The sequence below is a fragment of the Gossypium hirsutum genome, chromosome A13 (assembly GCF_007990345.1).
Source record: "Gossypium hirsutum isolate 1008001.06 chromosome A13, Gossypium_hirsutum_v2.1, whole genome shotgun sequence".
Classification (NCBI taxonomy): Eukaryota; Viridiplantae; Streptophyta; class Magnoliopsida; order Malvales; family Malvaceae; genus Gossypium; species Gossypium hirsutum.
This window is the reverse complement of record NC_053436.1, coordinates 83,486,978-83,501,500: the sequence shown is the minus strand read 5'-3', so window position 1 is coordinate 83,501,500 and position 14,523 is coordinate 83,486,978. Positions and strand designations below refer to the sequence as shown.

Sequence of the window (14,523 nt, the reverse complement as noted above, 5' to 3'; positions counted from 1 at the left end):
CCTTCCCGAATTCATTCATTTTCATTCTCACCTCTTGTTCGGATATTTTCAGACCTTCTAAAGATTACCAATGCTTTAAACATCTGCACACTTAGTGCTTTAAAGATTAGTCGAAGCTATAATAATTCGGCACAGTTAGTGCCATCTCAATTAACCGATGCTAATTCAATATCGCACACTTAGAGCCTTATATAGTCGAAGCTAGTTTAAATCGCACACTTAGTGCCAAATACCATTGATTTATCATCGTAATCATCCAAGCCAAGTATATCTACAATCTATGTATAATGAAAACAGCAAAATATACTTATAACAACATGTTTTATGTACGAACTTACCTCATACTCGGAGTTGTCGACTCGGAGTATTTACTCAATAACCTTCGACTTCCCCTGGTCTAAATCTGAATTCCTCTTTTCTAGATCCATATGTATTCAAAATTACCCCTTTTTATTCACTAAATTGTTCAAATCAATCCATATACACACCATTAAGACATATTGCAAACTAGCCCTCACATTTTCACATTTCGACACTTTAGTCCCTAATTCACAAAATCACAAAATACACAAATTTTACTTGTACACAAGCTTAGCTGAATTTCCCTACCTCTTATACAAGTCCACATATTTCATTTATTTCACATTTTAGTCCCTCAATTTTCAAATTTCACAATTTAGCCCATTTTGTACATTTTTACTAAAAATCACTTTATAAAACATGTATATCAAGCACTAAGCTTTCAAAATTCATTATTTAATATAAAAAACTTATGAATTCATCAATGGCATCTCATCAAATCATCAATAATTTCATGAATTTAAGCATGGGCTAGCTAGAACACTTAACAACGATCACAAAAACGTAGAAATCATAAAAAAAACCCGAGTAAAACTCATATCTTAACCAAGTTCTTCAATGGCCAAATGTTAAAACACCAAAACCTAGCTTTTCTTTCTTCAATTTTGGCATGAACAAGATGATAATAGCCATTTTCATGCTTTTGTTTTAATTAGACAAACATTAATTAGCCATTTACAATTTTAACCTTTTTATTTTCTTTAAAATACCACTAACTCATGACTAGATATGTCCATGCATTTATTTAATAGTTTAATTGCATCATAAGGACTTCATACTTAAAAAGTCATGTCAATTCAACACTTTAACAAACATTCAAATTTTCACACATTATAGACATAGAAAATAATATTTATACATTTCTCTGACTCAGATTTGTGGTCCTTAAACTACTATTTCAACTAGGGTCTAAACCTGACTGTTACAGAAAGTATATGGGTCTGGCATACATAATCCACCATCCATTTAAAAATAAGTTATACCATATTATGAACATCAGAAGTGAATAAATCCATATACAGATTTAAGATCTATTCTACTTGGGTCCTGTCTAATGTACTATCAGTCTAATCAGTCACATCTATGTCTCTATCTTTTGAAAGCCATCCACTCCGATGCTCAAGACAAATCATCTCCCCAATTTGACTTGATAGACGTAAGGTTGTGGCAAAAATATAAGTGTAACACCCCAAACCCGGCCCAAACGTTATGGCCGAATCTAGCGTGTCAAATTGAAGTGTTTTAGCAAAAAATCTCGTTTTCATTGAAAACCCTTCCTTAAAAAGTTACATCTCAATTACTTAGTAAAATCTCTTTTCTGTTGCGAAGCTTTGCTTAAAACATTTGACTTAAGGAAACTTATCCGTTAAAACTTTAGTTGCAGAAACGTAGTTTTAAAAGAAAACTATAGCTTAGAAAATCCATGATCCACTTCTTATAATTACACCGCACGAATTTAATAATCCAAACAATAATAGAAGGACGAGGCCTTATTACAATCCATACTAAATGAAAATTACTTAATAAATGAGTAACTTATATACTTTTAGAACAAATCCAAATTGTCTTGCTAGCTGGCCACCTAGAGTCCCCCTAGACATCGAACCTCCTACTGAGCATCACCTGAGAAAAATAAAAAAGGGGGTGAGTTTTCGCAAACTCAGTGTACACAACCCTCGACAAGTAACAAGCATTCATCATTCACCATACAACATACATGCAATGCAATGCAGTGCAACCCACCCCAATAATCCAACCGATACACATCAGCTCCGTCCCCCGTTACACATCATGTGGGGATATAAATATCAACCCACCTAACCGATACACATCAATGGTAGCCCGGTTGCGGAACCACCTTCATTGCAGCAAGCTGCCAATCATATAATGGGTTTAAAAAGCCGTCAGTGGATCCACGGTTGTCAGGCAACCATGCGACCCTCATATACTTCCTCTGTTTCATAATTCCCGATCCATATGCTTCCTAAACAAAATATCATATGAATACAGCAGATATACATGCAGTAATCATAAATCTTACACTCAACGCATAGGGGTATTTCAGTAATTTTCCTTTATTACGAGTTTTTACTTACCTTGGCCAGTTAACAAATCCCGTGAGCTAAGATGAATGAATACTATGCACTAGGTAGGATTCCAGAGAAGAGGAGGTGGGTCATTAAGACCGCTTAAGTACCAAGCTCTCTGTAGATCCAATCCTAGACATGCACATACCCGTTGCCACACCTTAACCCTATGACTGGTCCACGGTCCTTAATAAATTAATTAAGTTTTATGCAGTCATCATATACTAGGCCCAGATCGAACCCCTTATAAAGCCCAAACAAATCCACATACCGGTATATAGCCCACTGGGTCTAATATTTACAGTCATGTTCACATACAATTTCCCATCACATAACATCAATTATCAAATTTTGCCTATTATGGGCCCAACAGCCCATAGGGCCTGTTTAGCCCATTCCGGCCCGTTTGGCCAATTCACAACCCAAGTCCATGGAAGCGCCTATAGGCCTCAAGCAACCTATCGGTTTCCCCTTTACGAGTGTTCGCGCACTCGTAAGACTTCCGTAGCCAAACTTTCAGCTTTTCGGTATTTCAGCTTTTCGGCATTTTAGCTTTTTGGGATTTGTCAATCTACTTGTGTGTGCAGTGTATGTACACACCTAGTAATAAAACAGGCTGCGATTTCCTTAGCCTCGAACCTACAATCGATATCACCCTTCAATTAATCGCATGCTTAATACATATCTTTACCAAAATTGAAACCTCACCTTTCACCTTACCTTGCGCGACAAGTTATAACAGCCTCTTCTTTAAGCACTAACCACGACCAACTCCTAGATCTGCACCAATCTTAACTATTAAAACCAAAATAACAGGTGACTTGTATCCAACACAAGTCCCCTTTACCTTAACTATGACCATTCGGCCAACTAAGATCCAGAGTACTTACCACAGTCTCTCCCTTGAGGAGCAAATTGGCAGATATCCAAAGACTGAGATTCGATACCTATTTCTACCCAAGACCGATTAGAAGAAGTGAGGGACAATAATTGATACTTAGCCAAACAAACCAATTGGAAGAGCGGACACTTACACTAGAATCAACTGAGTGGAAAGGGTAATGGCGGCACCAAGGATATTCGGCCAAAGAGGTGTTCAGCCTTTGAGATTTGAATGACAAACAAATGATTATTCGGCACCAGAGGAAAAAGAAAGAAGAAGTCAGCTAAACCAAAAGTGAAATAAAGAATATTGTGTAGAGGAAGGAGGGGAAATCGGCACAGAGAAAAGAGAGTAAAACAAATGGTTTTTGGCTTTTAGGGAAAAGGTTTTCTGGTAACAAGGTGAAGGGAATTCGGCATTAGCCTGGCCACCTCCCATTCGGCACCTATTTAAAGCCTCTACAGCCGAATTTCTCAAGCCGAAGTTCCCAATTCGGCTTCACGTCTTCCTCACTTCTCATCTCCTTGTTTTTCTCCCTGATAACCTGTAACGCCCTCACGCCCGAAACCATCGCCGGATTTGAGCTTGAGGAGTTACCGAACATAATTTATCAAATTAAGAACTTCAAATCATTTGTTTCTATATTCACAGCTTTCTAGCTACCCGCATCACAGTTACAAGAAAAATCATATCTCGAGTTATGAAACTCGAAATCAAAATCCGTAAATTTTACCTAAATCTAGACTCATATATCTATTTACTAATTTGTTTCTAGAATTTTTGGTTGGGCCAATTAGTATAGTTTATTAGTTAAAATCTCCCCTGTTTCAGGGTTCGACTGCACTGACCTCTGTGTATTACGAATCAGATATCTCTCTATAAAGAATTTAAATGACTATGAGGTTTATTTTTATTAAAACTAGACTCAATAAGGAATCTGTAAATATAAATAAAAACTTATAATTATAGTTGTAAAATTTATTATGAATTTTTAAATTCAGAACAGGGGATCCAAAAATCACTCTGGCCCTATTTTACAAAAGTTTAAATATCTCATAAAATATTGTTTATATGCCTGTTTTGTTTAGTCCACATGAAAATAGACTCATTAAGCTTCAATTTGATATCTTACTCATCATTTATTTCCATTTATAATATTTTTAGTTATTTTTCAAATTTATGTCATTGCTGCAGCAATATTCTGTTTTAATGTCTTTTCATGAGTTGTTATGAACTACATAACCTATTAAACTTCCATGATATCAAACATGATCTAAATTTAACCATCACCATGACTTATCAATATCAAACATTTTCTCAACCAATCATGGCTATATCATAAAATTTTTTACACAAAATAAGTATATTTCTATACATGCCATACTTAAGTTTTACAAGCCATTTACCCAGATGAAAGTCCTTTAGATAGTGTGATCGAACCTTCGACCCGTCCCGATTCCCGAGCTGGCTTGTTCAAAACTACAGTAAATAAAGAGGAGGGAGTAAGCATAAATGCTTAGTAATTTCATATGTAAATAACAAGTAACATAACAATACAAATATACCAAACAACTTTAGCATGGTATCACCAAAACATATGTCATATTTCTAAACATCATTCATCATCTTACCACCTTATCGTTGTTGTATCTATTATCAACCCGAGGGTTAAGAACATACCTGTCCAAAGTGTCCATTTCACAACACTTGCCAATATGTCGCTTGCATCTTAAGTGTTCTTTCATTTCACTAGAAATTTCACCCGTTGAACACATCGGAATACAACTCGGATACACAGATAATTTTCATATAAGTGCCTCATATGTAATCAAGAAATCATGTAACCCACCCCTAAGTGAACTCGGAATCAACTCAACGAGCTCGAGCGTTCGCATCCATAAGTGAACTCGGACTCAACTCAACGATTTCGGATGCCTAGTTACATTTCACGAACTTGGACTCAACTCAACGAGTTCGGACATTCGCATCCATAAGTGAACTCGGACTCAACTCCACGAGTTCGGATGCTCAACCATCCTAGTGACATGTCACTTGTATCCAATCTATTCCTAAGGTTCAAACGGGCTTTTTCCCTCGATCTCACATTTTTCGTCTTCCATGGAATATCGGAACCGATACTCGATAGCAATTCATATTTATCAAGTAGTAAATATAATTTGCATATTACTCAACATTAACTACAAAGCATAATATTTCATGATTAAAAATCAGCGTATCATATAATTAACATCAATAACTTAAAAATAACAATTATGCTACATTATTTACACATGAACTTACCTTGGTACCAAAATATAAAGATTTTGCAATTTAGTCCACAATCTTTTCTTTTCCTCGAACACGGCTTGAATCTCGTTTCTCTTGATCTATAATGCCAAATTAATCTTATTTAATACATACATTCATCAAAACAGCATTTAATACGAAATTTGGAAAAATTACACTTTTGCCCCTAAACTTTTGCCCCTAGGCTCGGGAATTAAAATTTATTCCTTATTCTTATGTTTTATAACATGCTGATCATTTTTCCCTTCTATGGAAACATCAAATTCTTACTCTAACATATACTTGTGACTATTAGGTATTTTTGCCGATTAAGCCCTTTTACTCGTTTTCACTCAAAACCGAGTAGCACAAGTTGTCTAACATAATTTAAAACCCCATATTCTATCATAAAACATCAAAATACACAAATTTCACCTATGGGTATTTTTCCAAATATAAACTCTAGGTTGAATTATTGCTAACATAAGCTTAATCGAGCTACCGGGATTTCGAAAACGTAAAGAACATTAAAAATGGGGCTTGGAATCACTTACTATAGAGCTTGGAAGCTTGAAACAAACCCTAACTATGGAGAACCCTTGAAATTTCGGCCTAATGAAGAAGATGGACAAAAATTGGCTTTTAATTTTGTTTTTAATTCATTTTAATAACTAAATGACCAAAATGCCCTTACTACTAAACTTTCCAAAAATTCCTTCCATGTCCTAATTTTGTCCATGAACTTAAAATTGGTCAAATTTCTATTTAAGATCTCCTAATTAATATTTCAATGCAATTTCATACTAAAAACTTCTAGAATGCAAATTTTGCAACTTATTCGATTTAGTCCCTACTTTCAATTTAAACACTTTAGGCATAGAATTTCATCACGAAATTTTCACACAATCATGCAATCATATCATAATCATCAAAATAATTATAAAATAATTATTTCTATCTCGTATTTGTGGTCATGAAACCACTATTCCGATTAAGCCCTAATTCAGGATATTACATAACCCCTTAATCCTTTCCTTAAATTTCTCCTCTTATCACTCCCTATAGAGTTCAAATCCAATGCCACCTCTGTCCATCCTTTAAGCAAAAATAAATCCCTTATTTGAGCAAAGTGGGATTTAAACCCTAGACCTCTGATCCCCTGGGCTAGCAAGCTCTTTTCTGTCCAATTTTCCCTTGATTTATTCAAAAGGCCACCTACTTGCCCTCAGGGTTCTTTTAATAATTAAACTTAATTTCTTTTATCCCTAGGTTTGAACTCAAACCTTGACCAAGACCTACCATCACATAATTAACACTTAACCGGAAATGCTAAGCACACAAAAAAGAAGAAGAAAAATTTGAGATTTCGGGATTTTTGGGTTTCAAGATTTTTGGGCCGTTACAACTCTACCCCCTAAAAGAAATTTCATCTTAGAAATTTTACCTGATTCAAACAATTGAGGATATTGATGTCGCATTGCTTCCTCAAGTTCCCAAGTAGCCTCCTCAGCCTTGTGATTACACCAAAGCACCTTCAGTAATGAAACGGACTTCCTTCTTAGTACCTTAACATCACGACCAATTATTTGTATGGGCTCTTCCTCGAAGGTTAGGTCTGGCCTAACCTCAATTTCCTCAACTGCTATGACATGTGAAGGATCTAAGTGATACCGCCTCAGCATGGAAACATGAAACAGTTCGTGGATCTGGTTCAATTCAGGAGGTAATTCCAGTTGATAAGCGACCGGCCCAATCTGCCTTACAACCCAATATGGCCCAATGAACCTTGGGCTTAGCTTCCCCTTCCGTCCAAACCTTAATACCTTCTTCCACAGAGAGACCTTAAGGAAAATTAAGTCCCCTACTGCATACTCTATCTCATGACGCTTAAGGTCAGCATACGATTTCTGTCTATCCGAGGCCTCCTTCAACCGATCCCGAATCAACTTTAACTTATCCTCAGTATCTGCTGCTAACTTAGGGCCCAAAACTCTTCGTTCGCCCAACTCCATCCAACATGTTGGAGTTTGACACCTTTGCCCATATAGTGCTTCATACGGAGCCATCCCAATACTTGCTTGATGGCTATTATTGTACGCGAATTCGGCCAACAGTAAATAGTCCTCCCAGCTACCTCAGAACTCAATCACACATCCCCTCAACATATCCTCCAATACTTGGATCACCCTTTCCGACTGCCCATCAGTTTGAAGGTAGAATTCCATACTGAAGTTCAATCTAGTACCCAACGCCTCATGCAGCCTCTTCTAAAATCACGAAGTGAAACGTGGGTCCCTATCGAATATTATGGACACTGGCACTCTATGCAATCTTACAATCTCTGCCATATACATCCTAGCCAGCTTTTGTAAGGAGTAGTCAGTGCGAACCGGTACGAAATGAGCAGACTTGGTTAACCGATCCACTATAACCCATATCGAGTCTTTCTTAGTAGGCGTTAAGGGTAGCCCACTAACAAAGTCCATAGTGATCCTTTTCCACTTCCAAAGTGGAATCTTTACTGGTTGAAGTAGTCCTGAAGGCAACTGATGCTCCGCCTTCACCTTTTGATAAACCAAGCATTTACTTACGAATTCCATAACCTCGTGCTTAAGTCCAGGCCACCAATAAAGCTCCTAGAAATTCCGACACATCTTGTTCCCGCCAGGATGCATAACATAGAGGTTGCTATGTGCTTCCTACAGAATAGACTGTCTTAGATCATTGTCCTTAGGTATACACATTCTCCCACGGAAACACAATACTCCTTCACTGTTTAACCCAAAGTCTGATGTCTCCTCATTCTCTACTTGTCTAAGAGCACCCAAGGTCTCATCCCAAGGTCTCATCCATTAATTGCTTACTCCTTATTTGCTCGATCCACATTGGTTTTACTTGAAGCTCAGCTAACAAGCTACCATCATCCAACAAACTTAAACGGGCGAGCATAGCCCTCAAGTCTGACTTAACCCTACGACTCAACGCGTCGGCTACCACATTTGCTTTGCCAGGGTGGTATTCAATCGTACAATCATAATCCTTCAATAATTCCACCCACTTACGCTGCTTAAGGTTGAGCTCCTTCTGGGTAAGGAGGTACTTCAAACTCTTATGGTCTGAATAAATTGTACAATTTTCCTCGTATAAGTAATGTCTCCATATTTTAAGCGCGAAAACTACCGCAGCTAATTCCAAGTCATAGGTTGGGTAATTCACCTCGTGAGTCTTAAGTTGCCGTAACACATACGCAACCATATTTCCTTCTTGCATCAGTACACATCCCAAGCCTACATGCGATGCGTCACTATAAACCGTGAACTCCTTCTTAGGCACTGGCTGAATCAATACAGGGGTCTCAGTTAAACCTTCTTAAGTTTTTCAAAACTCTCTTGTTGCTTGTTCGTCCAAACAAACGGTACTCCCTTCCTCAACAACTTAGTTAACGGTGCAACAATTACTGAAAAGCCCTCGACAAACCGCCTATAATACCCTGCCAGACCCATAAAACTTTGGATTTTCGACACCGACTTAGGTGTTTTCCATTCCAACATCACTTCGATTTTCTGGGGATCCATCCACCTTAATCCCTTCCACTGACACCACATGTCCTAGAAAAGTAACCTCTTTTAGCCAAAATTCGCACTTACTAAATTTGGCATACAGCTGCTTCTCCCCCAGAGTCTGCAACACAATCTTTAAGTGCGCATCATGCTCATCCTTATCTCTTGAGTACACCAAAATTTCATCTATTAAAACTACCATGAACCGATCTAGGTAGGGTTGGAAGACCTGATTAATAAGATCCATGAAAGCGACCGGTGCGTTCGTCAGCCCGAATGGTATCACCAAGAACTCGTAGTGCCTATAACGAGTTCTGAAAGTTGTCTTATGAACATCCGCCTCTTTAACCCTCAATTGGTGATACCCCAAACGCAAGTCAATCTTTAAGAAAATAGAAGCTCCCCTAAACTGATCAAAAAGATCATCAATTCTCGGTAGAGGATACTTGTTTTTAACAGTCAACCTGTTTAACTACCGGTAGTCGATACATATTCGCAATGTCCCATCTTTCTTCTTCACGAATAACACCGGTGCTCCCATGGAGACACACTTGGTTGGATGAATCCTTGATCCAAAAATTCCTGAATCTGTGCCTTAAGTTCCACCAACTCCTTTGTTGCCATCCGATAAGGGGCGATGGACACCGGAGCCGTACTAGGTAACAATTCGATTCCAAGTTCCACCTCTCAGTTGGGCGGCAACCCTGGCAGCTCCTTGGGAAAAACATCAGGGAATTCCCTAACTATTCTCAACTCCTCAACAGTAGGGCTCTTAACCTCCGTATCGCTAATGTAAGCCAAATAGGCTTCGCATCCTTTTCACACCAACTTCTCAGCCCATAACGCCGTAATCACGTTCGATAGATAATTCTAGCGTTCACCAATCACCACCACCTCCTTGTCCTCCACCATTCTTAACACCATTCGCTTTGCAGCGCAATCCAAGGTGGCTCGGTGTTTCACCAGCCAGTCCATACCCAAGATTAAATCAAACTCACTGAACGGCAACTCCATCAAGTCCGTTAAAAAGGTAACCCCTTGAACTACTAAGGGTACCTCCCTAAACAACTTATTCACTCCCACTGACTGACCTAACGAACTTATCACAATCATCTCATTCGCAGTAATTTCAAACATATCACCCAAAGGTTCAGGCATATTACATGTAACATATGAATGCGTCGATCCAATATCAATCAATGCAGTGTAAGGTAACTCGTAAATAAGGAACGTACCCGTTATCACATCTGGGGCATCTCAGTCTTCTCGATGACGAGCAGCCTAAACCAAAGCTGGCTGCCTCACCTCAGCATAGCCTGCATTTTCGCCTGGTGCTCCACGTCCACGTCCATTACCGTTACCACCCCTGGCCTGCTCACGACCCCTTGGCGGTAGTTAACCACCCCTTGGTGGCTGAGCACCACCTCGGCCCACGACTAGTACTTGTCCTGGCATTTTAGGGCAATTCCTGATCCTATGCTCCATAGACCCACAAGCTAAGCAAGCTCCCGTCCTCTTCCAACACTCACCTCCATGGCTTTTCCCACAATCAACACAAGGTGGCACCCCTGGATTAGCAGTAGGGGGCTTTGCTCTAACTAGCCCAATAACTCTGGCCCTAGTCCTAGGCCTCTGTCCAACACCATGAGTCTCAGACTCCCTTTTATTCTTACCCTTTTCCTTTTCTCGATTTAGGCGCTCCGTGTGCTTCACCTTTTCCGCTATCTTTACTTCTCCAACAACTCCGAGAAAACTCGCTCCCTTTGTAGGGCTATCAATACCCTGAGACTATCTCTTAGTCTATCCTCAAACCTAACGCAACGCTCATAGCCCGTTTCCATCATAACTCTTGCATACCTACTAAGGAGCAGAAATTCCGCCTCATACTCCACCGTCGATTTGTTTCCCTGGGTCAAGTTCAAGAACTCCTTCTTTTTAGCATCCACATAACTCGCTCCTACATACTTCCCTTGGAATGCAACTTTGATGAACTCCCAAGTGATCTGCTCGGGTTAAGTGCCCTCTTTTACTGTCAGCCACCACTGATAAGCTTCTTCCCTAAGCAGTGAGACTGCCCCTTTTAGCTTTTGTTTCGGTGAACAGTCCAAGTCCTCCACTATCCTTTCTGTGGCCTCTAACCAATATTCAGCCACGTTAGGAGCCACACCAGCCACGCCTTTAAAGACCTCAGCTCCATTTGATCGAAGTCGCTCCAGAATGGACCTCTGATTTCCCGTGCCATTATTGGGCCCAGTGACCCTCTCTAAAATCCTTAGCATTGCCTGCGACAATGCATCATCCCTCGCAGCTCAATCGTACTGTCTATTCTCATCCACGGGTGAGGCCGGAGGCTCTTCTCCCCTAATATTGGACACATGGCCCGATGCCGACGATTCAGCCCTCACACTTCCGCGGCCTCGGCCACGGCCTCTCGCACCTCTTCTAGCACTCATCGTCGTTTCACGTATTTTCTAGATTAAAAATTTTATGAAGTTTTAGTTAGTTTCAATAATTAACCCGATGTTTTATAAAAGTATTTAAAGAGAATATTGTTTTCGAAAATCCTCTACAGTTTCAGGATCCTACGGGCTTCAGTTCCATTCTAACATAATCGTCTAAAGTAGCCCTCTAACTATCTACTGTATAACAATTTAAATAGGTTTAAGAATAAAACAACTTACTTGGTTCGACATCAGAGACTCGGTGTACCGCTCAGCAAGACTTCCTTTTAAAACATTGTAATTCAATAAAAAATGTATATATATATTTTTTAAAACACAAAAGAAATCAATTAATAAGGCCTACTTCACAGCTCGCGTTTTGCAACCTAGGCTCTGATACCACTAAATGTAACACCCTAAACTCGGCCTAGAGTTATGGCTGAATCTGGCGTGTCACATTGAAGTGTTTTAGCGAAAACCTTATTTTCATTGAAAACCCTTCCTTAAAAAGTTACATCTTAATTATTTAGTAAAATCTCTTTTCTGTTGCGAAGCTTTGCGTAAAACATTTGACTTAAGAAAACTTATCCTTTAAAACTTTAGTTGCAGAAACGTAGTATTAAAAGAAAACTATAGCTTAGAAAATCCATGATCCACTTCTTATAATTACAGCGCACGAATTTAACAATCCAAACAATAATAAAAAGGGGAGGCCTTATTACAATCCATACTAAATGAAAATTACTTAATAAACGAGTAACTTATATACTTTTAGAACGAATCCAAATTGTTTTGCTAGTTGGCCACCTAGAGTCCCTCTAGACATCGAACTTCCTACTGAGCATCACCTGATATAAATAAAAGAGGGGGTGAGTTTTCGCAAACTCAATGTATACAACCCTCGACAAGTAACAAGCATTCATCATAACAAGCATTCATCATTCACCATACAACATACATGCAATGCAATGCAGTGCAACCCACCCCAATAATCCAACCGATACACATCAGCTCCGTCCCCCGTTACACATCATGTGGGGATATAAATATCAACCCACCTAATCGATACACATCAATGTTAGTCTGGTTGCGGAACTACCTTTATTGCAGCAAACTGCCAATCATATAATGGGCTTAAAAAGTAGTTGGTGGATCCACGGTTTTCAGGCAAACATGCGACCCTCATATACTTCCTCCGTTCCATAATTCCCAACCCATATGCATCCTAAACAAAATATCATATGAATGCAGCAGATATACATGTAGCAATCATAAATCTTACACTCAACGCATAGGGGTATTTTAGTTATTTTTGCCCTTAGGGGTATTTCGATAATTTTCTTTTATTACGAGTTTTTACTTACCTTGGCCCGTTAACAAATATCGTGAGCTAAGATGAATGAATACTATGCACCAGGTAGGATTCTAGAGAAGAGGAGGTGGATCATTAAGACCGCTTAAGTACCAAGCTCTCCCTAGATCTAATCCTAGACATGCACATACCCATTGCCACACGTTAACCCTATGACTTGTCCACGGTCCATAATAAATTAATTAAGTTTTATACAGTCATCATATACTAGGCCCAAATCGACCCCCTTATAAAGCCCAGACAAATCCACACACCTGTATATCGCCCATTGGGCCCAATCTCTTTCAAATGGCCCATTAGGCCCAATCACATTTAGGTGGCCCACTAGGCCCAAATTATATTCATATGGCCATTAGGCTCAAATCACATTTACAGTCATGTTCACATACGATTTTCCATCATATGGCATCAATTATCAAATTTTGCCTATTATGGGCCCAACAGCCCATCGGGCCCGTTTAGCCCATTCCGGCTCGTTTGGCCAATTCACAATCCAAGTCCATGGAATTGCCCATGGGCCTCAGGCAACCTATTGGTTTCCCCCTTATGAGTGTTCGCGCACTCGTAAGACTATCGTAGCCAAACTTTCGGCTTTTCAACTTTTCGTGGTATTTCAGCTTTTCAGGATTTGTTGATCTACTTGTGTGTGCAGTGTGACAGCCCTAATGTGACCCTAGTCGGAAAGTGGTTTCGGGACCACAAGACCGAGTCGTAAAAATAATTAATTGCTATATTCTGTGCTTATTATGTGTGAACATGAGTATGTGGAAGTTTCATTCCCTAATTTTACCAATTGCATGAGAAAATTGTTACTAGGGATCGATTTGAGACATGGAGAAAATATGATAGTCCAATTTAAAATGGTCTATTAGTGCATGTACCAAAAAGAGTGGACTTGCATGTCAAATAGACCATTTTTGAATGTGAATGGCCGGCCAACACACGCATGCATTATGGTGTTCCCTTGTCTTCATTTTTTTTATATTTGGTGGGAATTATGTATAATAAATTTATATTAGTAAGTGGTGATAAAAACAAAGTTCCATCATCTTTTCTATCATCTTGCCGAAACCATAAGGAAAAGAAAAGAAAAAAATGGAAGCTAGGACATTCGGCCAAGTGAGTTTATAGATTAAGGTATGATATCATGTGGTTCTTTTGGCATTTTTTTTGTGAAGTTGAGTTGTTTTGATGCTCATAACATGACCCATGTGTTGATTTTTGAGTTGTGTTGCAAGAAACCTTTGGTTATGTTCTTATGTGCCAAATTGATGATGTTTTGTAGTATGTGATTTGAAATGGTTATAGATGAATATGAACTAAGAAACATGTATTATTGAGTAAATAGAAGATAGAAAGGGGTTTAAATGAGAGGTTCATTTGATTTATTTTTGTCCTTGTATGAAAAGTGGTTCTTTGTTAAGGCTGAATGAGTCATGCTAGATTAGTTGAAAAGAATGTTCATGTTATGAGGTAATTTGAATAATTGACCGAAACATGAAAGGAATAATGAAAGTTGTATTAAGTTTAATGT

General features: G+C 38.8%; 1 protein-coding gene across 1 annotated transcript; it reads right to left on the bottom strand.

Moving 5' to 3' along the window:
- Nucleotides 1-10,046: 10,046 nt before the first annotated feature.
- On the bottom strand, nt 10,047-12,821 carry LOC107963347 (uncharacterized). The gene is made up of 5 exons (XM_016899896.1): nt 12,717-12,821; nt 11,034-11,179; nt 10,620-10,947; nt 10,482-10,547; nt 10,047-10,391 (listed from the first exon to the last, which is right to left on the bottom strand). The coding sequence occupies exons 1-5, from the start codon at nt 12,819-12,821 to the stop codon at nt 10,047-10,049; spliced, it is 990 nt and encodes a 329-aa protein (XP_016755385.1).
- Between the last annotated feature and the right edge of the window lie 1,702 nt (nt 12,822-14,523).